Below are 24,194 nucleotides of genomic sequence, written 5' to 3'. Positions count from 1 at the left end.
TCCTACCTCCAGCTTTGGAGACCTGCGGACGCACACGGTGTGCTGTTCCGTTCTTCGAACTCCCGCGCCTGGCACGCCGTTCTTGACGCTCAGTCCCCTCACTATGTCACCGGGCCGCAAGCGCAAGGCGCCGTCGACACTGTATACACAACATGCGCGGCAACGTAAGGATCAAGTGGACCGACGACGACATTTGCATGAAACCGCCGGCGGTCGGGAGCAGAGGTTTAATTTTCAGTCTCCACGTAATTTTCATTGATACGGGGGCATATGTCGCGTACGTCACGTTGCCCAGGGCGCTCGAGTGCACGAGCTATGGGCCTCAGGATTATACGCAGGTTCGCGGTGAATAATCACGCACAACGAAATCATTCTGTCCGTTTCCGCGGATCGAGCGCACGTCCTTCAAGCACTTGCCAAGTGACCTTTTTTGCGTGCACCAGGGAGAAGAGAAATTTCGATAATGTTTGCTCGGCAGAAAATTGCTGAGAAGCTGCCTTCACCATGCTTTGGTATATAAAACATTTGAGAGCAGTGCTAACACACTATTTATTTACAATGTTTACTTTTACTCATTTGTCGTAATACCGTACTACACTCTTTACTTATTCATTATTACTGTTATATTTATATATGCTTCTTTCAGTAACTCCTAATAAGCATTATCTTTGAGTTCGTCAATTTCCTAACAATCGCATCTGATCCAAAAATTCAACGTTAAAACACGGTTGGAGGTGTTTTCAGGTGGTAGATGCTTTCAAGAATAATTATTTATTTTATTTTATTTCAATACCCTCATGGAACGGACAATTGCATAGTTGGGAAGGGGGGGGGGGGCAAAACAAACAAATAGGATATAAACTATTCTAGTACAAAAGTGCTTTAAAAACGTGAGCGGTCAAGGATTAACAATAATGACGGATTTTCGCAATTCTAAATGATTCGTTTGATGGTATGGAAATTAAAGATCCGGGCAGGCGGTTTCATTTAATTGATACTTTGGGACTGAAGAAAACAAGGGATGAATGAAGGGATAAATAAAGGGATGAATCCTGACTTTTGATAGTCAGCGCGGGAGGAATTATACGCAGGAAGTAGGCGAAGCTTTTCTTTTAAATAAGGGTTGGAGGAATTAATATTCTGAAAAAAACACAAACAAGATTATTTTGGGATTCAAACAAGGAAACAAAGATATTGGTTAGCTTCCACGGACAAGACACGCTCTATGATGATAGATGAGACAGATAATACAAGCACCACGTTTCGAACAGCCTCAAGGTTACACACTAGCCTCTGGTCACCGGGATTTCATAGAAGCAGCTTGCTCCAATTTAGAACGTACAAGGGTCTTAAATAAAAGACATTTAAAAGACAAAGGGGCTCATATAAAATTTAGTTTTAAGTATGTCAGGATTGAGTTGGGGTTAGCAGTTACATAATCAGAATGAGTCTGCCATAATATGTTAGTGTTATTTGTCTATACATGGTGAAGAGACGCAGTGCGAAAGACATAGAGAAAAGAAAAACGCACACGACAGGACAAGCGTTGGTCCTGCTGTGTATGTTATTCTTTTGTTATTTTCTTTTGCACTGTTTTTCTTCATCATGTGTAACGGCTACCGACTAGTTTAGCTTTCAACTTTATTGTTGTTAATTGTCTGCCAATCATAAATAAAAGTAAGATGCCTGCCTCCTATAAGAAAGATAAAGATGATTGTCTTCAGCATTTGCGTCTAAAGCAATAAAAGAGTTGCATTCTACTGAGAAGAAAAATTCTTGATGAAGTTAGCAACAACGGACGATTTATTCTTCGACGTTTCGGCCGGAGTCCGGCCTTCGTCAGGAAGGCCGGACTCCGGCCGAAACGTCGAAGAGCACATCGTCCGTTGTTGCTGTTTTGATCAAGGTTTTTTTTCTTCGCAGTTGTATGCCCACGCCTTCGGCCTCCCGCCACCGATGACCGTTATATATATATTTATACTTTGTGTTTCACGCGAGGTGTACAAATTAGATATTGCGAAAACTACGCCTCCCAGCAAAAAAGGGTTGCGTCGTCTTGGTCCTGGGCCAGGAGCCTATTTAGGAAAATTATAAAAGTCCTGAATAATTAGATTGTTAAATATTTTAGCGCAATTAACTTTTTGATATTGGGTTTAAGGGCATGGTTTCATTAGAAAATTGCTCAGCATCATCAAAAGACCCTAAATCAACTAATTGCAGAACGATAGAAAGCACGCCAAGCATTTTACGTCTTTCTGAAAAACCGCACAAGTTCGACGGGTTTTTAAGTTTCAGTTTTCTATCAGAGCGCATCTTGGCCCGGCGGGACCGCGCCCCGTGGAGAGATAGTGCAACCAGCCTCTGCTGCGTCACGCGATGACAGCGCAGCAGAAGCTGGTTGCAATATTTCTCAACGGGGCGCGGTGCCGAAGGGGCCGAGATGCGCTCTGATAGAAAACTGAAACTTAAAAACCCGTCGAACTTGTGCGGTTTTTCAGAAAGCCGTAAAATGCTTGGCGCGCCTTCTATCATTCTGCAATTTATTGATTTAGGGTTTTTCGATGACGCTGAGAAACTTTCTAATTATAATCATGCCCTTAAACCCTATATTAAAAAAGTTAATTAGGCAAAATTATATATATATATATTCTCTGAATAACGCTTTGAACTTTTGAACACAATCTTCGCGACGATATCTTTGCTCTTTGAGTGTATTGACTGCCAATCACAAATACAACAAAGCTGTTTGTCTCCTAAAAAAAGAAAAAAAACATAAATAAAAATATTCACAGCATGTGCGTTCACATCGCATAACAGCGGCATTTTTGTTATATATTGGTCTGGAAGACGTTTTCAACAGACGCTGCGGCCTCTGGTTTTCAACAGAAACAGCGGTACGATGCCTTTGGTCTATGGTAAGTTACTGACGTTGACAATTTCTATTAAATATCTAGACATTGGTTATCCCTTTTACAAACTAATTGAAGTAAAGTAGATATTGACTATATTTAAAGAAAAAAAAACATAGAATACTTCCGTTGCATTGTAATGTTGCCCGAGCCCCGCTGTGCCGATTGCACATAATTGTACACGAAACACTTTCACCATCATTTGTTTCAGCGGGAACTAATCATATTGGAGAATAACTTCTGTTCGGGGGCTCTTATTAGGCGTGGACGCGAATTTATGTGTTTTGTATGTTGATAGATTTTAGTTTTCCTTTAAAATATCTGATTTCCAAACTTGACTTCACGAATAAACTGTAGCACTGAATCACTAATCTTTATAGTGTCGCTAAAATCTAGTTTTTTTTGGCCCATTAGTTTTTTTAACCTCTTGACAAAACATTTGATATTCTTTTTTTATAAAACCAAAGTTGCAGAAGTATGCAACTAAGCAGGACGAAATATTTAATTTCATCCTCTTAGCTCTTCATTATAATATAAACACTATTAATATGCTTCGCGTTTATGAGTGAGAAACTTATATGCGCTCTGACATGTTTGTTCAAGCGGAATTATAAGGGGAATTTTGAAAAAGTCAACCTGCCAATGTATCAATTGGCACAAGTTTTGTTATAATCATGAGTAAGAAATAGGATTGTTATTATACATGGCGTACGCTCTATAACACGTACTCTATAGAGCGTAGTTTGTACTGATAAACAGAATCGTTTGCGTACACGTTGGTACAATGTGGTTCTGTGGAACGCAGGTTGTAAGACTTTTTAGTTGTACACAACTTTCTGAGTTTATCCAGAGCCGTTAAAGTCCTATCAATCACCGCATATATAAGAAACCGTTGTAGTAGAAAACCCTATGAAATGAATACTACTAATCAGCTGAAGACATCATATCTTACCAAAAGTTGGAGATATTAGATTGGAATAGTATGGTCAGAAGTACTAAATACGTTAAAAATAAAAATGAAAAAAACTAAAAACTCAACAAGCTTTCTTAGACATGTTTTCATGCCAGCATAAGCGCTGTCATCTTGAAAAACCAAGAAATATATGTTGAAAAAAAAAACGGCTCTGCCTTTTCTAAGCGAAGAGGTTATTTTCACAGTCATGTATCCTCACGGACAGAAACAGATTGAGGTGAAAACAAAATGCACGTTTACTGAGGCGAACCTGTGCCTTCAAACTAAAACGAAATGTATCGAGTGTTCTGCGTCACAGCTGTCGCTGCTTTCGTGTTGCCAGTCTCAGCTTCCTTTATACACACTGCAGAGTCTAGAGCGTGCAGCAGAGGAATAAGCGATACTTTATACAATTCCACTGGAACGTTCTAGAATAATCGCGAAAGATAAAATTACGATGGGGAGTTTCGAACGCCGTGTCAAAGTCTTTATACCGGTGCACTCTGGGGAACAGCTGCAATCTACAGAGAAAGCTCAACGATTGACGAGGCAGACAATAAGTTATGCTCGAATAGCTGGAATTGAAGAGCGTAGTGGGCGTTATAGATTTAGCACTGTAACGAGAATCGACATGTAGTGACTGCTCTTGCACAGTAAAAGTTAAGATCGCTTTTGCGCTATTTGATTCCGAATTCTGCTTGTACAATTGTACTGAGCGGATGTTTACACATAAAGTAACAGTTCACTTCAGCACTGAGCACGACATGTCACAGACTTCCGTCAGGATTCGTGTCACAGCCCATTCTGTTTTTGAGGTCTAGGCAAATTGTATGCACGTCATTCACCGAGTTATCTTCTTAGGTGGCAGCCATTGGTTATCTTATCTGTTTTGCAATACTGTAGACGCACCAGAGACAACTGTTCTGATCAAACATATCCGGCTTTCCATCTGTCCCGTCACCTCAGGTGTCCAAGAACGCGCATTTCTATTCCTTATTTACATCAATAAGTTACCTCAGAACCCCTCACCCTCTCTCAGTTATGTTATCCTTGCAGTCCAAGACTTACTACAAATAGTTCGCTGCCCCCCTCAGCTTCAACATGTCATGGCGAACTCACATTGTATATACATTTGTTACCGCAGCTCTAAGCTCGAAGACTTGAAAATATATTTCACATTAGCCCTCCCGTCCTGGGAGTATTTTTATTTAAGACCCAAGTACGTACTAAATTGGAATAGGCTGCATCAATCCGGGATCCCTGTCACACGTATGCTGGTGTCGAACCTCGAGGCTCTCTAAATTCCCGGTGCGCGAATCTATCATCGTAGCGCCAGGGTCATGTCCATTCTAGTCAAGCCTATCTCGTCTTCTTGTTTGGTGCGTCGCAAAATATCTCGGTTTTTCTTTTTTTTTCAGCAAATGTATTACACACGCTGAGCTTGCTCTTAAAGATAAGCTCCCCCTTTCTTCAAATATTTCCCTCGCATTCACCGTTAATTCAGAGTCGGACATAACCCCTCTCGCGCCCCCTGATCTCCACTCGCAGGGCTGGATGGCGCATTAAGCAAACAGGTACGGATTCACCAGAGGTAATCGGTCTCCACCGAAGTGAGCGCTTCACATGCCTTCCATATTGCATGCGGGTTCGCATAACGTCCAGGGCGCTGGATGTTTTCTTTCATCTCAAGAGAGGCTGCTTTATGAGCAGTAACAGAGCATGCAGACAGGAGAAGTTTTCTGGGAAGCCATTCGATGTGAACATTTTGAGATTCCAGATAATCCAGGCCTCCGAAGTTTGTGCTGAAGTTGACTGAGCGCTCCGATTGGCCTATCACAACGATGACTTCGTGCCCTTTTCGCGAACGCCCAATCGGTGCACTCCGCGAAATTTCGTCTCCAACTTTCTGTGTCGGCGAGTTAGAGTCCCAAATGGGCATTTGTCGCCGGTTCAAATGACTTGTTCTGGGAATGTGATTCAAAACGGGCTTCTTTAAACGAACTCAAAGAAACCAAATCATCCATTAAATGGACTAGTAAGTCACACAAACGCCCGATTTCTGACACAGGCGTCAAGCTTACGGTGGCTTCACTTCCGCTAGGTTCGGAGAGTACGTATGCGCCATCCAGACCATTATAGGTCAGTGGTCACAGCAAGGCATACATCGACTGAATTATTCCACAAACGTCATCGGAGTGGAACTACCTTCCCGTATCTCTAATATCTTTATACCATCAGTCCATTAGTTTGTAATTGGGATAAAGAATCATTTTTGCTATTTCTTGACCGCTCATGTTTTCACTGCATTTTTGTACTAGACTTGTTTATATACCACCAGTTTGTTTTGTTATCTCCCCTCCCCATTACCTCTGTAAATAATCCGGGCCTTGAAATTATAAAAAAAATGTTTTTATTAATTTACATATACCAGATGTATAGTGTTTGATTCCAGAACGTGACACGACAACTCGGGGACATGCGCATGAACGCGCGAGTTGATGAATAGCCTCCTATAGTATAGGCTTAATGATGGCTATGCCTATGCACATGAGAAAAGGCGCGTACATGGCCTGAGTAGTCACGGTCAGATATACCACACGCATGTTTTTTTGCAAGCATAAGATGGGCCAGAAAATGACTGAGATGTCAAGCGGGCGATACAACCCAGCGAAGCCAAACCACGCTGTGAGCTAAAATGCCTGGATATGAAATTAACACTTGGCGTTTTTTACACATCGCAACACACTGTTGCCGAAAGCGCAAGTCACGTACTACGAAACCACGAGCGAGTGCCGCATCACAATTTGCTTTCAGAGGTTGTTCTATATCCACTCATTTAAGTGCAGCGCCGCCATTCGCTCCCAAGTGTCGCACGAGCCATGGATATCATATCTTCAAAGGGCCGACGCCGCATGTAGTGGCGGTACGAAAATCTACGCTCCTTTCGCCGGTGCGTGGATAGCAAAATCTGGGTATTCAAGAAACGCCTCTATAAGGCTACCCGTCACCAGCGAATTAAGTTTGGCTCACCAGGAATGGAGATGTCTAGGAATAACTGCTTATTTCATGAACCGAAGCGGTGACCATACGGGGAGCTTGGCTCTAGTCTCCAAGAATCCAGTGACTTTAGGTCATAAATAGGTAGTGGAATCGGTCAGCATTACTACGTCGCATATAAATCGTCTCTCATTGAATAACAATGGTGATTCCTGGAGAAAAAGTTCCAACACTAATTGCCAAACACAGCTAGGTGACTGGTGCGCGACTTGCACCTTTGCGTTAATTGCAGTATCATGTATTTATATACATTTTCATATACACACGAAATATGGATATATACATTTAATCTATGATTAAAATCAAAGATTGTACACACATTATTGGACTGAAATATTTCCAAACGTATAATAGGTAAAATCTACTTTGATAAACCTAAAGCAAGGCTGGTGCTGTCTGAGAAGTAATTTTTTTTTAATCCTTAACAGAGTTTGTTTTGTTTAAGGACTGAGACAACGTGAGTTGTCTCAGCGTAGGAAAGTTTCTGCAATTTCTTGCTGAAGGAAACTACAGGACAAAATGTCCCCTCGTCTGTCATCTGTTGTATACCGAAAGACTGGCTGGAAGCTGCACTTTTGCAGAAACTTCAACTTAAGAGACTGATCAAGAAGCGTACAAAAATTTCAATCAACGTGTAAAGGAAAATAAAGACACAAAGTTCAGTGACACTGATTGGTTCAAATCTTTCTCTATGTGTACATCGAGTAATCTAGCAGATGTATACTTTCGTATACATTAGTGTTTCTAAACGTCTAACAAAAACCTTTTTGGTCTCTTTAATATTTCCTGAACCTTTACATCTCTAAATTCGCAAGAGCTTGAAGGTGGTTTCGAGTATTAGAAGGTTGAGTATTTGATACGCAGATGTGTGGATGCCCATGTTTGGTCCTGATTTTAGGGACGGATATACTAGTGAGAATCAGAAGCCGGATTTTTCAGACAAATGCATATACTGCAACCCTAAAATTAGACGAAGAATTATAATTAAATCATATTGCTGGAAAATGAAAAAGGTGTACGCATCATAATTAGAATTCTGCATTACGCCAATATTAATAACGTTGGGTGATGTTTCGATAATCTAAATTATTTATTTTTTGACCTGAAATTTTGGGGCGTCTGAGGAAAGTTCTATGGAAAGTAGGTGATCTACTTAAATGTTAGATTTTGAAATCATGGCCCGAATTCATTATGGTTGACAGCGTGAGGCATATAAAGGTCAAACATATTCTATAACCTGATGATGGCCAGCGCGAGACATATTCGCGAGATAGGGCAATCCATATGTTTAGGGTGCCGGCAGTTTGTATTGAACCGTTATGTTAATTTTGTGGACTTAAAAAATAATGAGCAAAAACATGATTTGTGCATGTTCCACCAGGAGGTTCACAAGCCACAATGAAGATTCAAGCATTCACGGCTCTTGCTGTTGTAGCAGGTAATATTCTTGCATCAGTATCGAAATGTGGTGAAAGTCGTCAATATCTAAGTTGAAAACATATTTGTTTACAGCTAATCTCTTAAGATCAGCGCTATTAGGTCGCGCAGCAAAGGTGTATACTCTTGGACCATTTAGGCTCAAACAAACGATCGTCAAGCAATGAAGAGACAAAAGCGAAAGAAAGAGAGAGGAAAAAATTTAAAAGAGGATACCTAAGCCTCTTTACGTGTAGGAATTTAAAAGCATTCCTACACGCAGCGCGCTCCTCCAAGCAGCGCGCCACGCCTTCCTTTTTTACACGGCGTTCCGGCGGGAACATCATGCTCCCCCACTGCGCAGGCGCAGCACACCCGCCGGCTCCACGTTTTCTGTGACGATGTATTTGATAACCTCTTCTTTACATTTTCAATGTTCAATGCGTGAGTTTTATTTAACGCATTCCAAACTACTGAAGCAAATTCAAGTCTAGACCTGACTAGGGCACAAAATAACCGAACCAAAGAAGCCAGGTTTTTAAAGTGCTTTGTAATACGAGATATAACACCAAGCATTCTTGTTGCACTGCCAACGACAAGTGACACATGGGCAGTAAACGTTAGAACATTATCAAGGTATACGCCAAGGTTGTTTATAACAGAAAGACGTATGATAGGCATCCCCTCTAAAACATAATCGCAGTCTATTATGGTGTGACGCCTTGAGAACGATACGACTTTTGTTTTCAATGGATTCAGAGATAACTTATTCGCTGTACACCAAATAGCAATCTGTGAAACATCATGCTGTACAGCGTTGCAGTCGATAGAAGAGTGAATATTCATAAAAAGCTTGATGTCATCGGCAAACAATAAAATTTGAGCGTTATCAACATATGACGGCAAGTCGTTGATGAGTATTAAAAACAACAACGGGCCATGGATGGAGCCTTGAGGGACACCAGATGTGGAAAAGAAGTGATCGGAATGACTGTTATCTACACGAACTGTGTCCCGTCGAGATGATAAATAACTACAGAACCAGTTACATAGGTCTGGGCAACAACCATATGACGATAATTTGTGTAACAGCAATTCATGGTTTACTTTATCGAAGGTCTTAGACATGTCAAAAAAGATACAATCAACTTGTCCTCTGTTTGTAACAACAGGGGCAGAGTAATTTAAAAAATAGCAAAGATTTGTTTCGACCGAACGACTCTTCAAAAAACCATGCTGACACTCTACAAACGTATGCCGAAAATAAAAAAAGAATCCGGGAATACGTAACCCGTTCAAAAACTTTAGAAAATCAAGATAGCAAAGATATTGGGCGATAGTTGCTTTTCACAGAGCTGTCACCTTTTCTTTCAAAACTGGTACAACAACCGCTTTTTTTCTAAAGGGAGGGAAAAACACCAGAAATAAGAGAGAGGTTGAAGATGTGCAACAAAATAGGTATAAATAATTCGCTACATCCCTTAATAATAAAGGATGGAATAGAGTCAGCTCCTATAGATAACTTCGGTTTTAATTTTTTTTATTGCTTGCGCAATTTCAACGGCATCTACTCTAATACCAGACAAGAAATCATGGCCGTTGGTTTTTATTTCTTGCGGCTGAGTGCTTTGCTGACAGGTTGAATAAAAACTGCTGAAGTAATCAGCAAAAATATTGGCAAGTTCTGTAGGTGAAGATATAGAGTTAGCGTTGTTATCTGTGCGCAGACAAAGACTTTGGTTTAAGTTGCGCGTGTGTTTCTTGGCATAGCGCCAAAAGGTTTTAGGGCACCGGTTTAGGCTGCACTCCACTTGTTCAAGGTGCAAGCGTTTGTCCCTAGCGTACAGCTTTTTAACTAGAGCCCTGTAAATGCTAAACTCAGTATAAAATAGAGACAAACAAGTACGTTTGAAGAGTCTATGAAAATGCTCTTTTTTGCAAAGGCAGATTTTCAACTCTTTAGAGAACCATTCAGGGTGAATTGAAGGCTTCAAAATGCGCCGTGGTACAAATGCATCAATTGCGTTTTTAACTATGGACGGAAACGTCTCGGTCACCAGCTCAACATCATTTATGACAAGAAGTTCACTCCAGTCAAAGTTTTGGAAGTATCTGTACATGTTTAGGTAATCACCTTTATGATAGCAGTACGTAGTGTAGGGATTTGAAATTGGCTTCTTACGAGGAAGAAACAGGCCAAGTGTGAAAGGTGTGTGAAACAGATTCATTTGTACCACTGGACTTAAAGAAGGAGTTACATAATCAACATACACGTTAGATAAAACAAGATCAAGGGTATTTCCAGTGGTTTTCTCAGTTGTGTTCAGTTGATATCAACCCACAAATGTTCATAAACTCCAACAAGCATGTTGCCTTATAGCGTGTTATCAGGTTGTTGCACTTTACATGACCAACGGCATTCTGAACGGCATTATCTGCGGAGCGATGATAAGGTGATATGGTCTTTGCTGCTCTATGAATTTCTTAAGCTGACGGCGAATCGGTGACTTTAGTTCAAGTGATCCTATTGAGGCGGGCACACATAATGTATGTTGGAGTCCTCGCGCCAAACCGGGAGAGAAACATTTTTTTTTCCTTTTTCGAGCGCACAGCTATGACAGCCCACGAGTTTGAAATCTCTCGGAAGTGTCGCCTTTAAAGCTCTCGCTTTAGAAACCCGAGAATCCGTGAAAAAAGGACACGTACAGAAATTATTCCCTCTTTATTTATCTGCGCTAAGAGAAGAAATCCTCGCGGGCAAAGTGTCGAAACGGAACAAAACAACATAAAAAAACGAGACAAAAAAAGCGCGATATTCTTGATGGAACGCGAACAGAATCGAAACATTATGTATTATTTTGTTCGGGAGTAACCGAAAAATGTGCTTAATGGTTTTCGGTTCAAATGGAAAGTTCAGGTATCTCAGTGTTTCTTACACGCAGCGAAGTATAAAACTGCAGTCGGTATGTCGCCATTATTGAAGGGCAGTCAAGCATGTCTACGAATGTTCAAGAACCAGGAGTGCATTTATATTCTGGGAGAAACTAAGGGAGTACCACAACGAACTGTACACTTCAAAGCAAGTAGCCCTTGGTTCCCTTGATGTACCAGCCGCACAAGTAAGCGTGGAACTGTCATTCTTGGGGATAAAAGTTATTTGATCAGAACAGAGGTTTCAGATTTTGCAGTGTACACTTGACGCCCCGCTTCAGAGATCCCGCTCATTGCCTTGAGTCGTTCTTTCTCGTGGCGTATTTTACCTGAATTGTTCAATGTTATATCATTGGAAAAAATGCGTACTTACTAGAACTTTGAAGTTACCTAAATTATAAAAAAAAAATATTTGTTTTCTTGATCAATTTTAATTTATATTCTTTTTTACGTTCAAACAGAAACAATTAAGAACCCTTACGGGCCATAATATTTTCGTTCCGTAGCAGGACCAGAATGGAGCTTGTTTCTCTAAAACGAAACTGAATTCAGAACATAATAATACACGGGCACTTCACACCATCGTACGTGGTCTCCGAGGAGGATATAAACGAATATGTGCAGATGAATGAACCGTACTTAATCCAATGAAATAAAGAATCAAAGCTTTCAGGAACCCGCCGAAAGCCAAAAAGCTCATAAAACAAAGAATACTACTACGTGTACACGGGGCGAGACAAACAGTGGGAGGATTTCTGGAGCACAAACGAGCACGTACCACGAGACACTAAGCGTCGTACCGCGTTCCACGCGGCGGCGTGTGTTTCCAGAACACCTCCGATTGGATACATTTCGTTTCTTGTGCATTAATAAGACAGGTAGGAAACGCCAGAAAGCCATGGTGGAGTGGTGTAGTGGTTAGCACACCCGACTGGACATTGGGAGGCCCAGAGTTCAAATCCTGGCTCCGCCGTTTTTTAGCTTTCGGTGGGTTCCTGAAAACTTTGATTCTTTATTTCTTTGGATTAAGTACGGTTCATTCATCTGCACATATTCGTTTATATATATATATAGATATAGATTTTTTTTTTCGTCGCATTGGTTGCGGTAACCACAAAAGGTCATTTTTCCCATTTCTGCCCCATGGTGGCGAAATGTTCGATCTCGAGGTGCATATTCTAGTGCAAAGTACCGCTGCACTAGCAGTCAGCAGGAATTTAAAAAAAAAATGTGTGTGAAGGTTATTATTTGAATAGGTGATCAAATTTATCTTTTGAAAATAATTCTGGCATTGTTTTGGTTCAGTTTGGAGCAATTTGACGAGGTCGTAATGTGGTAACGCACTCTAATAGTTAATAAATAAAAAATGGCAGCGACCTTTAACTTTCAGTTCTTATAAAGCATGAAATCCATTATAGGAAATTCGCGAGGCAATTAGTGAGAAAATTGACGTTTCATGTGACGTATATTTTCCAGCAACATTTCGCGAAGGAAACTGAATGGTTGTAGAAATCACGCGACGTCAATTTTCCTCGCTAAATTTGGTGGGGAAACTGGATTGATCTCTAGGCCACAAGATTTGAATTTTCCCGCTAAATTTAGCGGGTACCTGAATTGTTGTATATGTCACGTGACGTCATTTTCCCGCTAAATTTAGCGAAGGAGCTGAATGCATGTTTTGGACAGAAGACGTGAATTTTTTAGTAAGCGGGGAAACTCAGTTCACGTGTATATCACGTCCCGTTAACTTTCCTAAGCTGCTGACGTCACGTGACGTCAAATGACGTCACATGACGCCACTTTCCCGCCAAATTTAGTGGGGAAACTGAATTGGTGAATAGACGACTCTAAACAGGGCATTTCGCCACCGCCATGTTCCTGCTCGTGTGTGAAAGTACGGGAAATTTTCTGGACAAAGACATTACTTGGGTCTTGCGAGGGTTCAATCCTAAATTGTTAAGAATACACCAGCTTTGCACTGAATAGACATCATCTTGCAGCAGAGCACAGTCATTGATAATGTTCACCTGCCGAAACAGTTTAACGTCGTCCGCAAACATTAGCACCTGCAAGTGTTTCATTTGTATTAAATACCCATTTTAATAGGGGTGAAATATAAATATATTTAAACAAATATCTCTAAAACACCCGCTGAATATTCCGATATTTTTTCGTACATTTCAAAGTACTTAAGTTGTACGTAAAGCCTATATTTCATACAACATCTTTCGTCGTATTACTTAAAATACATTGTAATAAAAAATTTAAAAAACAAACTTGGAAGGTCAATATTAGTGTTCTTTTAATGCACTTAAAATTTTAGATATATTAAACAATAAGAAATACATTTAAAATAACATCGAAGTATACTTGGACATATCAGAAACGTATTAGTTTTCGCTTATGTGGAAACTAATATTTCTAGCATTTTTGGATTTTGAGGACCGTGAAACAATACAAACTTCTTCAACAAGAAAAGCATTCAGCATAACGCAGTCTAGACGATTACATCTGTTGTGGAAATCAATTGTCTGCAACGTGCCTCGATAGCAGACGACGCCGCGGTACCTATACTAGGGGATGTTTCTAAATCCAGCAGCTGGATGGCAACATATAGGGATTTCGAGGCGCACACTTTTACGCAACGTTGCGCAATACGTGGAGTGAACAGAAGACAACTACATATATTTATAACGTTTTATCACGAAGAGGCAATTTATAATGACTATTTTCAAGCATTATTAACGGGTTTGTTTAATCTCATGTAGTCACCAATTCGTACTTTTGTCAGCCTTTGTTAAAGGTAACAAATAACATATTGAATGATTGACAAATCGCCCGTATTTCTAGTTTATCAATGTCCGCTCACGAAGCAATCACTGCGATGTACTCGAGTGACTCGAACGCAAGTCACGAAATGCATTTAGTATTTTGAGTTAGGTCTTCAACGTTACACTGGGAATGAAGTGAGTTTCTAAAACTGACGGCTGTTGTGTGATTAACGCATACGGGATTTTTCAGTAACTGCGCTCGTACGGCCTCGTCATTCAGCAAGCTTGGTCCGTTGATTGCAGTAATTGACCTCCCTAGTATTTTGCGGAAAAAGAGACGCACACGATTTATCGTGCATTTACTTTTCAATGAGTAATGTTCCTCCTATGTGCCTTTGAGATGGCTGATCTGTCACATTTTTGAGGAGTTACCCTAAAACTCCTAATATTTACTACATTATTACATGTATGCACACATATGTGACCAGAGTTACAGACTGGTTTTCAGGTTGATCAAGACAAGCGCCTTAGGATCTGCCACTTCCTTATTTAGGTATCTTTATTGCAAGCCGACGCTTTATCAGCTAATGAAACGTTTTTTTTTTTAATATTTTCAGCTCTACTGCCGATAGCGAACTGCGCTCCATCAGCGAAGCCAGAGGAGGAAGATCGATCTTGTGACAAAAGGGACGCGGAAGCCCAAAAAGTGGTGAGTTGGTTGAATGCTTGTTCAAAGCTATTCCGCCCTAAAGTTAGAAGTCTTGACTGTGACGCCACGCTCATCATAGTCTAACCTGAAGGCCGGCTCGCCAATTAAATTTGAAACCCAGTCGATTGACTGCAAGATCCATGGACGGAAAAATCAGTTTATACTGGAAAAACTTTGAAGTTCGAAATAGTCAGTTTGAGTAGACTAACACCTGAGACAGGATTTTCAGAAGAGCTCAGGGTGAACCTAAGACACCTGGGCATGTAACCAACAGCAAAAATGCATGAAATGTGGTTGTCCGCGCCCATTCGACCTACAGCAGCATACGAACGTGGTTTCAGCTGTACCATCGATAACATGCAGGCTCATTAATCTTCCTGTGGAGCTGTTAACATGTTTACCCATTTCAGTTCAGTACACATGCAGACTTGCATGATTAGGTACAGCTCTCAAGCATTGAGCGCTTGGGATTACAAACTCGCACCCTCTAATCACTGATAATTGCTGAATATTTGTGAATTATTTTCAAGAATAAATCTCCTTAATTGTATTGCCCTGGCAGTCTCTACCCATGTGCTGGGCTGCGTATACCGCAATTCTACTTTCTTATACCCGTTTATTTATTAAATAGCGCGAAAAAGACAAGGGCAACGAAAAGGAACGTGAACGACTAGGACTTTTGAAACGACCGGCAATTCAAAAATATTTCAATAATCACGAATCAGATGTTGATAAACAGAATGTTTGATTTTATTGCGAGCAGATTTAATTAAAAAGGCTATGAAAGGTGCACTAATCCGGCTTGCACGCAATGGACCCAGATTCGATCCCTGAGGGCAACAGGAGGCTATCTTTTATGGCGCATCGACACTGGCGGTTGAGCTGCTTTTGCGAAGCGGTGGTGGATGCGTTTCGCAAGCGACCCCGTTTAGACACACCGAGACGAGGTTGAGGGTTTCGCGGCAATCACGCGCGATCTTTAGGGACTTGCGTCTGCCAACCTTGATTTACGGTCCGAAATCTAGTTTAATCTGCATTCCAAAGTAAAATTTCCTCACTTTTTCCAGGTTGCTTTTACCACCTTTTGCACTACAAAGCCAGAAGTACTTTAACTCACACTTCGAAATTTCGGACAGTGAAAAATAAGAAAAATGAACCCTCGAAACCACGGCGACGATTCCCTCGATTTCGCCCCCGAGCAAAGCCCAGCAAGGCGCGCCTTGCTGACGCAGAAGAGGATGCCCCGAACCATTCTTCGCATTGGAACCTTCCTGCATATATACACGAACTCATCTCTGTTACGTCACGGCGCGGTGGTGGCGCGTCGGTCGCACTGCCGGTTTTGGGCTGTGGGCAGAAGTCCCCATGCGAGACGTGTACTCCTGCGTTGTTTTGGAAGGAACTAGACGATAACCTGCCTTCTCGTCAAAACGCCGCGACTGGCGCTGTACCAGAAGAATCGAGAAAGATTTGAAGGTCAGTTTTCATGTGCTCGGTTCGTCCAAGAAGGTGGATATGTGCCGTGAAAAGGGAAAACCAGATGCCGTCTGACCACGGTTGCTTGGGCGGGAAGCACATTGGATTAAATTCACGGATACTTCTTGTCATCAGATTTATTTGTTTTCTTCCAACATGATCGGAGGAAAACCGCGAGGTTGTACAAACCACCTGCGGACTACGTTCAGTGCGTCTTGAAGTTCAAACGGCCGCCTGATCGTTCAAACTGTCGTCTGCTCTTTCAAACGTTTCTGCTTGTCGTCTGCTCTTTTAGACGACTACGGCCCGTAGACCAAACGTGGGCCTGGTACTCGCAATAAGAAGTAAGTGCAGCCCTCAAAAGACTCAAGTTTGAAGGTTGGTAAGCAGGCTCGATGTAAACAGTAGATACAAGGATGTTTTGAAAATTGTTACCAGTGACCATCACGGACTTGTTATGCCTGATTCACTTGGTCCGATTCTGCTTGCGATTTTCAGTATCGTCGTCGACCATCTCAGCTACGGTTTAAGCTTTTGCTGCCCGAGCGGCGTCGCGACTGAAAATTCCGAGCGAAATCTCATCATGCAAATCAGGCTTTAGCGTACAATCTGCGGCGTCCAAGCGGAATGAATCGCCACATGTGACATTATTCACGCGAAGTTTTGCGGTGTAACGAGCCTCATTAATTTAGCTGACGCTGCTCAAGTAGTCAGACATCGCCAGGAAGACGTAGAACCAACAATTCGAATGCGAAAAAGGGCAGGGGGACTCACAACGACGCCGACAACATCGCATTTCAATGGTTTGTTTATGGGCGACGGCGAGCTTTTTGCCCACACCCCATCGCGCATGCGCGGCGCCGGTGGCGTCCGCTAGGGGCGCTCTGGACGCTCCGGTTTGTTTGTAAACATGAGCTGGTGTATAGCTGACCTGGATAAGAGGGCCTAAATTTCACCCCTCGTCGTTCGTTTTTTTTTCTTTTTTCGGAGTTGTGAGAGGCATTGGTGGTGCAGGGATTAGGTTCGGTGCTATTTATTTATTTATTTATACATATTTCTGCGGCCGTGGGAAGTGGCAGGAAGGAACAACATATAAAAAAGCGATACGGTTCATACCTCCACTAAAAACTTTGAACAATACTGTATTTACAAAATTTTATACGAGCCGCGCCCATAGCAAAATGAAAAGAAAAATCTAAATGCACGTAAAAAAAGCGATAATCACTTTAACAATAAAAATATGCTTACCAGAATAATCAGCAATAATCAAAGACACGTGCCGTGTACATTCGAACTAATAACAAAAAAGAAAATAGAGAAAGTTGGTTGGTGGCGGACTCGCCTCTCGGCACTGACACCTCGATCGAATATGCTGTTTTGTTGTTGGCTTGATATTAAACTCAAATGAGCGCCGCGTGGATTATTGATGCACTGTCTAGTACGTACACTTTACTTATTGAGTAGGTTCTCTTTATTCCGTTTGGTGGTAGAAGCGTCACCGGTCGAGCTAGCGCAGTTATCTTGGGTGTGTCCCGCCATTTCCGCGGTAATGTGTCTGCTACGCAATTATACGCGCACGTTATCTCTATCGGCGTACGTTTTCGTGATGCGCTCTGTCAAAAGCTTACAGTAGTTTACGCGGCTGCCAAAGTGGGAATGGAAGCTGTCACTTCGGGCAATCGGAGGCGGGTTCCTATGTTCTACAGATAAAGACGGACATGGCAGCGCAGCGACGGAGCACCCCAAATAATAAAGAAACTAGCTTGCCTGAACCAAAACCACCGAAGCGAAGCCACTTAAGATAACAAGTCAATTATTTTCGTTTCGGATTCAGGTCACCGAAGCGAACATTCTGTTACTTCGCTGATTTCTCTGCTTCAATGAAGGACTACGGTGCCTTGGACACCTCAGCAGCGACGGGTGCCATCTTGTTTCGAAAGCCATCGACTTTAAGTCAGCGTCGCGCCGCGATTGGGTGCCGGTTCGCGAAAGCGGTTGGATGGAAACGGTCCCGAAGCGGTTGGCAAAAACGCGCCCCAACCGCGCGATCCCAGCCACTGCGCGTTTGAAAACGTGCAGATCAGCTTCGCGGTTGAGGATCCACTTCCAATGTTTACTCGTTATTAAACAGTTAGAAATACCGCGACAAACGCCTTATACTCTGCGACACCAACTACCACATCAAAAACATCAATAACTATGCTACAAAGACAACGTGCGACATTGGAAAGAGCCGACCCATAACAGTTATCGCTTTAATTTGAGATGTTTTGCCTTTTTTAGAGCGAGTCAGTTCCCACGAAAATATAGAGCGTAAGAGTCGATTCTTACTTACGCCAAATTGATTCATTTGGGGTGCAGACAAACAATACTTTTTGCTATGTAAAATAAGTTCAAGCGTAAAAAAAGCTAACATTTTTAATAAGAAAAGAAATATTGCGTTTAGCGGTACCTTTTTGCTTAAAAACAGTGACGGATAAGAATACCGAAAATATTATCACCCAAAAACACGCAATATTGTAAGCAAAACAAAAACACTTGTAACTTTGTGTGTGTGTGCGGGGGGGGGGGGGGTGTAATTGTATTTTTTTCAAAGACAGTCTAGAGAACAGACCACACGCACCGTCAAAAAATGGTGCGTTACCCAAATTACTTGCGAACAAGAACCCACACACATGTTGCCCCGTTTTATTTATTTATTATCTTCAGGGTCCGAATATACCGCCATTATTACAGTGGTTTGCATGCGGTCATATAGTCAGACATTGATTTAGTTGTAGTAGAGTTGCACAAATAATCTATTTGCAAGATCACGACGAGAAGCAGTTTACCAGGTAGCGCGTTTCTCTTAAGTGTTCACAGTTTTTTTAGGGCAGATGCGAGGGCAGCCATAATGATTTGTACTAGTTAAACGCAGAATAAGATTGCAATAATTGAATTCATTATATTACATGTGCTAAATTAAAGATTCCATTTTCGTTTTTTTTGTTTTTAAATATTTGACAGACAGTAATTCTGGATCAGCATTCTTAGAACTAGGAATAAAGGTGGTCAAGAAGCAATAGTATTGCAGCGCGCGCAGCTGGCCAAGCAGGCAGCGCGCGCTTGGCCTAACTTTTATCGTACCTGGCTCCCACGCGAAAAGCCAGGGTTCGATTCCTGGGAGCGGCGCATCTTTTTGTTTATTCCTGCAGACTTGTATTCTGGTAAATTCGAGAACCGTCTTGGCTGATTCGAGGTTAGAATGTTCTACGCGTCGAACTTTCTACGCCGATTATTCCATAAGCCCAAGCATGTACATAAGGGCCTTGCGAACCACAGTCAGTTTTCGCCCCAGCGTTCGACTCGGCTGTCAGGCCGACTTCGACGCCCGCGACGCTCTACTTTCTTCTGTTCCCTTTTTATTTTTGGGCACAATTTTGCCCGGTTAAACGTTTAGTTTCTTCAGTTATTATCGCCTCATCACTTGTCATTCGTTACAATATTGGAAGGAGAAAGGGGGGGGGGGGTCTTTAATAGACAACTTCCCCATTTTTTATATTTAATAAATGGCCAGTAGGTATATTGATACTCCCTTTAAAAATTACTAAGAACATATGGAAATGACATGAAACTCCTCTTGCGACTTTCCTGTCAGGGATTGTTGTTACAAGCAGTCAAAATCATCATGTTATCTTAGAGGATATATTTCTAATATATTACAAACTTTTTCATTAGATTAACTGTTTGATACACCCGTATTGAAAGCATTCGTCAACGATTTGAAAGCCCGGCCGCGTGGTTGTAACACATTTCCGGCATTGTGATTAGCGTACTTTCATGTAGTTCTTACCGAGAAGAATCACATGAGATATACACTGATATTATGTTTAATATTTTGTAATACTGAAAGAATGGATCTTTCATTGTTGAAGGATGTACCCCAAATATTTTTAATTGCTTTTTTACAAGAAATAAAAAAAAACAGTTAACCCACCTGATCTCTGCACGGAGTGCATCAAGTTTGTTTCGAACGAGCTGTTTAAAGCCCCTTGTGGTTATTTTCTAAACCAATAATGTAAAAAAAAACCTATTAGCCTGCTGTATCTTTATGAACGCCAAGTTAGGGGCAAAGGTTGGCGTCTAAAAGTTATTTATAAAAAAATGTGCCAAGTTTGCGATGTCGTGATGCCGTTTGTAGTGTCGGGCAGTGCCGGTATAGATATACGGCTGTTCCCTACATACTTTCGATCTTTATTTTTACTTCTTTTTTTTCTAGGCTACACCAGTTAAAACCTGCAATTACTTTTGCTACCCTGACAAAAATGATAATAACTACTGGGAAGAAAAGTTCTATCCAGACGGTACGCCGTGCTTGGTAAGTTTCTTTGCAATTTAATGGATGGCTCTATAACATAGATAATTCTTTCTCGATTCATCATGTTGCTTGTAGTCAATCTTGCACTTAAATTATCAACGCTTTTTGATCTGAACAACTGAATGTCACGACCCTTTAAACAAAACACTTATTGGTAGCCAATGAATTTCACCTATACGACCCAGGCTAATTTTGGAAGCTGCAAATCTTGGCTCCACCACAGCTTCCAACCCCAGTCGCGCTTTTGATTTTGCTTAGCCGTTTCTTTTTTTCAAGTATTGGTTCTGGCTACAACATTGCATCGTAGGCCTATATATGTAATAAAATATATTACCGCGAACACTACTAGTGTTTGAACTCACGCTGCAACGTTTCTAATTTACGGCAAAAGAAACACGATCCCGCCAGTTTTCTTTTGGAAGAGGATTCAAAACTTCAAAGAAACCTCTATGAACATTCACATGTATATGGCAGAGGAGTTCAGAAACAGTGATGCATTCATCCATGCATTTATTGATGCAAACTAATGTAGTCGTCTTAATTTTTTTTTTTTGCCTCTAGAAACTACAAGTTTTAGTTGTCACTATACTGAATTCCATACCAGAATTTTTGCATTTTAGTTTTGATCAGCATACTCTCTCATTATTTTATGTATGCTAGTTAAATGAACCAAATTCAAAGTTTTTAATCTTAATTACCAGCTGTATAACAATTTAAAACATGATACTTAAAACAAAAACACTTATCGCATTTCAGGACGCATTAGATAGACTACTTTCGCTATGAGGGAGCGAAGAAAATAAATAGATGCAACTTCAAATATTTAACTATAAATTAGAAATATTATAATAAAAAAACAATATCAGCAGATATATTTTGCAATGCACAATTTCCCGTGAAAAGTTTGCGATATCTGAGGCGCAATATTTACCAGTTCAACAATAGACACTGTAAGGTTGTTGCTATTTTTTAAACAGCAAACGTCCGAGCATTGTTGAGAAGAGGCCAATACTTGGACCTAATTCCTGACTTTTCCGCTTCATGTAAAATAGATTTATAATTTCGTAAAATGCAATCAATATGTGTTTCAGTTTGAAAATTACGTATTCTACACACCAGGGTCTTTCATGCGGTCTGCACTGGCATTCCACCAAGATTACATGTGTTTTTAAAACAGTGTAACGTTGTCACAAAGAAATCACTTTTGTTCTTGTAGGTTTCAGCAGTAACTGCTTTTGTTTGCACCACAGAATAATTCGTGGCATATCGCAGTAGAATATGTTGCATACTTTTTTTTTTTGCTGAATTATTTTAAGCAACTTAATATCTCCGACAGAAGAGAGCAACTCAGAATTTTCAGCACACGACATTACATCGTTTATAAACATTGAAAAAAAAAAGATATGACCAACAAAAACGTATTTAAGTCACACACTTCCTATGGCCTAATTTAACAACTGACTCGAGATAGCCGTCTAAATTTTGAAGCTAAGACAAGTTTCCAAGTTGATATATAGGATTGTATGTCATTAGTCGTGTAATTACGTCATCGCACTCGTGCTCAGTCGCCCGACGCGATGATTAGGAGTATTTGCATAGTGTCTGTAGCTTATTTTTCAAAAAATCTTAAAGTATAGATTTCAATTTCACCTTGCATAACTCAAGAGATTTAGGTCGCCTGCATGTACGGACGAACTCTTTTTATATAACATAATCTGAGGTAGAACTGTTTTACTCGGTTTTAGCTTCAAACATTCCGCCAGAAATAAATTAAAAATGAAAGCCGTTTACAACTTCCTGTAACGCCGAATTAGAGCGCAGCTCTTGAGGAGGAGGAGGGAAGGGTACTGAGGTTCCCGTGTTTTGGGGGGGGAGGGGTCACGTGACCTCGGGGGGGGTCACGTGACCTGGGGGGAGGGGTCACGTTACCTCGGGGAGGGGGGGCGATCACGTGACGCCCCTCCCCGAGGTCACCGAAGGAGCCCAAAGTCCTCCCGAGGGAACCCGAGGTTCTCCCGAGGTTCTCCCGAGGTCCTCCCGAAGGAACCCGAGACCCTCCCGAGATCGTCTCGAAGGAAACCGAGGCCCTCCCGAAACGCTCAAGTCCGAAACGGGCGCCTAAGAGCTGCGCTTTAAAAGCACTAAATGATAAATTCTCAAACAAAAACATGTATGTTACCGTTACTTGTTTTGTAGTTCAACTTTGGACCACTGGAAAGCAAGTGCATGAACCACGACTGCCATCATCCATCTAGTCCTATATTTAATCAGACGTTGAATGCTCCGGGTGGTGGTGGAGATGGCGGGGAGAAAAAGACCGAGAATAAGGAAGCAGGTGACGGTGAAGAGAAGAAAGAAGAAAAGGAAACAGCTGGCAATGGAGAGAAGAAAGAAGAAGAGAAGAAAGCAGATGACGGTGGAGAGAAGAAAAAAGAGAACGAGGAAGCAGGTGACGCTGGAAAGAAAAAAGAAGAGGAGAAAGATGGGGAGGCGAAGGGCGAAAACACAAACGAAGCGAAGGGTAAGGATGAGCGCGAGGAAAATAAGAAAGAGGACCAAAATAACGAGAAGACAGGGGACACGGATGAAGATAACAAGCAAGAGTAGGAAGTTGAAGATAAGAAGGAAGACGATAAAGATGAATATAAAGAGGAAGAGGAGAAGTAAAATGAGGAAGAGGGGGAGATATAGAGAGTAAGTAATTGGAGGATAGCGAAGAAAAAAAGGAAAATGATGACGATGGCTAAGACACACTGGACACCTAAGAAACCAGAAGCACGTTAAAAGCACCCGCACATGGAAAGGTGAAACATACTTTTGTCTGAGGTAGCATCATTTATTAAACAACCTAAGGCGTGCATCCTGCTTGTCTTTTAAGGCCATTTTAATTAACCTTTTCATGTTTACATTATTAGCCGTGTGTTGCACCCCATGGGACTTCAGATCGCTTCGTTTGAGCTGAACTTCTGAGATGGCTTATGGCGCATGTTAGGACACTTCGGAGATGCAAGAATTAGAATGTTGAAAAATTAGGAAGGTATTTTAGTGTACTATAAATGGTATACCAGGTGATCAGTGCTCTTACGGAAGTATCAAAGAAAGTTCCAACATACCTATTGCTAAACGATCCTTTAACAGGGCCCCATGAAAACGTAGGTAACTTCCAAATAACACAGGGACAATGAACTAGGTAGAGAGGGGCACCCTCGTCTGCCTACTTCATTGTCCCTGTGTTTTTTGTAACGCTTACCTGCGAGATCATGAAACTGGCCCAAAATTCTACTTTAACCCAGGAGAAGTGCTTATGAAATAGTTCATAACGTTGCAAGGAACAGTTTTATGAACGAGGGGAGGGTTTGCCTTATGATTTGACAAGAATTTCGCTTGAATATAGATTGCAAAAGCGCCACATTGCCAGATTTTTCTGTAGATAATCTATAAACATCCCATGTTCAACCTTGATTTAAGATACGAACGTCCTTGTTCATTCGATATTGAGGAAGATCGTATAATGTGAGTTCAATTAATTTTCTTTTGTTCCCAATCACAACCTACGCTTTAAAGTACGGGACATCTGGCACAAAAAATGAGCCACAATTTATATATTATTTATAAA

The 24,194-nt window shown here is 41.3% G+C and overlaps 1 protein-coding gene across 1 annotated transcript; it reads left to right on the top strand.

Moving 5' to 3' along the window:
* Nucleotides 1-2,899: 2,899 nt before the first annotated feature.
* LOC121836003 lies at nt 2,900-23,185 on the top strand. Its single transcript, XM_042290605.1, has 6 exons — nt 2,900-2,915; nt 8,300-8,356; nt 14,654-14,745; nt 20,480-20,578; nt 22,775-22,868; nt 22,914-23,185. Exons 1-6 carry the CDS (start codon nt 2,900-2,902, stop codon nt 23,183-23,185), a joined length of 630 nt encoding a protein of 209 aa, XP_042146539.1.
* Nucleotides 23,186-24,194: the final 1,009 nt, after the last annotated feature.

Source organism: Ixodes scapularis, unplaced genomic scaffold (genome assembly GCF_016920785.2).
Source record: "Ixodes scapularis isolate PalLabHiFi unplaced genomic scaffold, ASM1692078v2 PGA_scaffold1__304_contigs__length_218370807, whole genome shotgun sequence".
In the NCBI taxonomy this organism is placed as follows: Eukaryota; Metazoa; Arthropoda; class Arachnida; order Ixodida; family Ixodidae; genus Ixodes; species Ixodes scapularis.
The sequence above is the reverse complement of the archived record's forward strand: the minus strand, read 5'-3'. Positions and strand labels throughout refer to the sequence as shown.

Excerpts from the sequence above, each read along its gene's own strand:
- LOC121836003 (XM_042290605.1), top strand. Across the intron at positions 8,357-14,653 it reads GGCTCTTGCTGTTGTAGCAG|CTCTACTGCCGATAGCGAAC; the intron begins GTAATATTCTTG and ends TAATATTTTCAG. Across the intron at positions 22,869-22,913 it reads GACGTTGAATGCTCCGGGTG|GTGACGGTGAAGAGAAGAAA; the intron begins GTGGTGGAGATG and ends ATAAGGAAGCAG.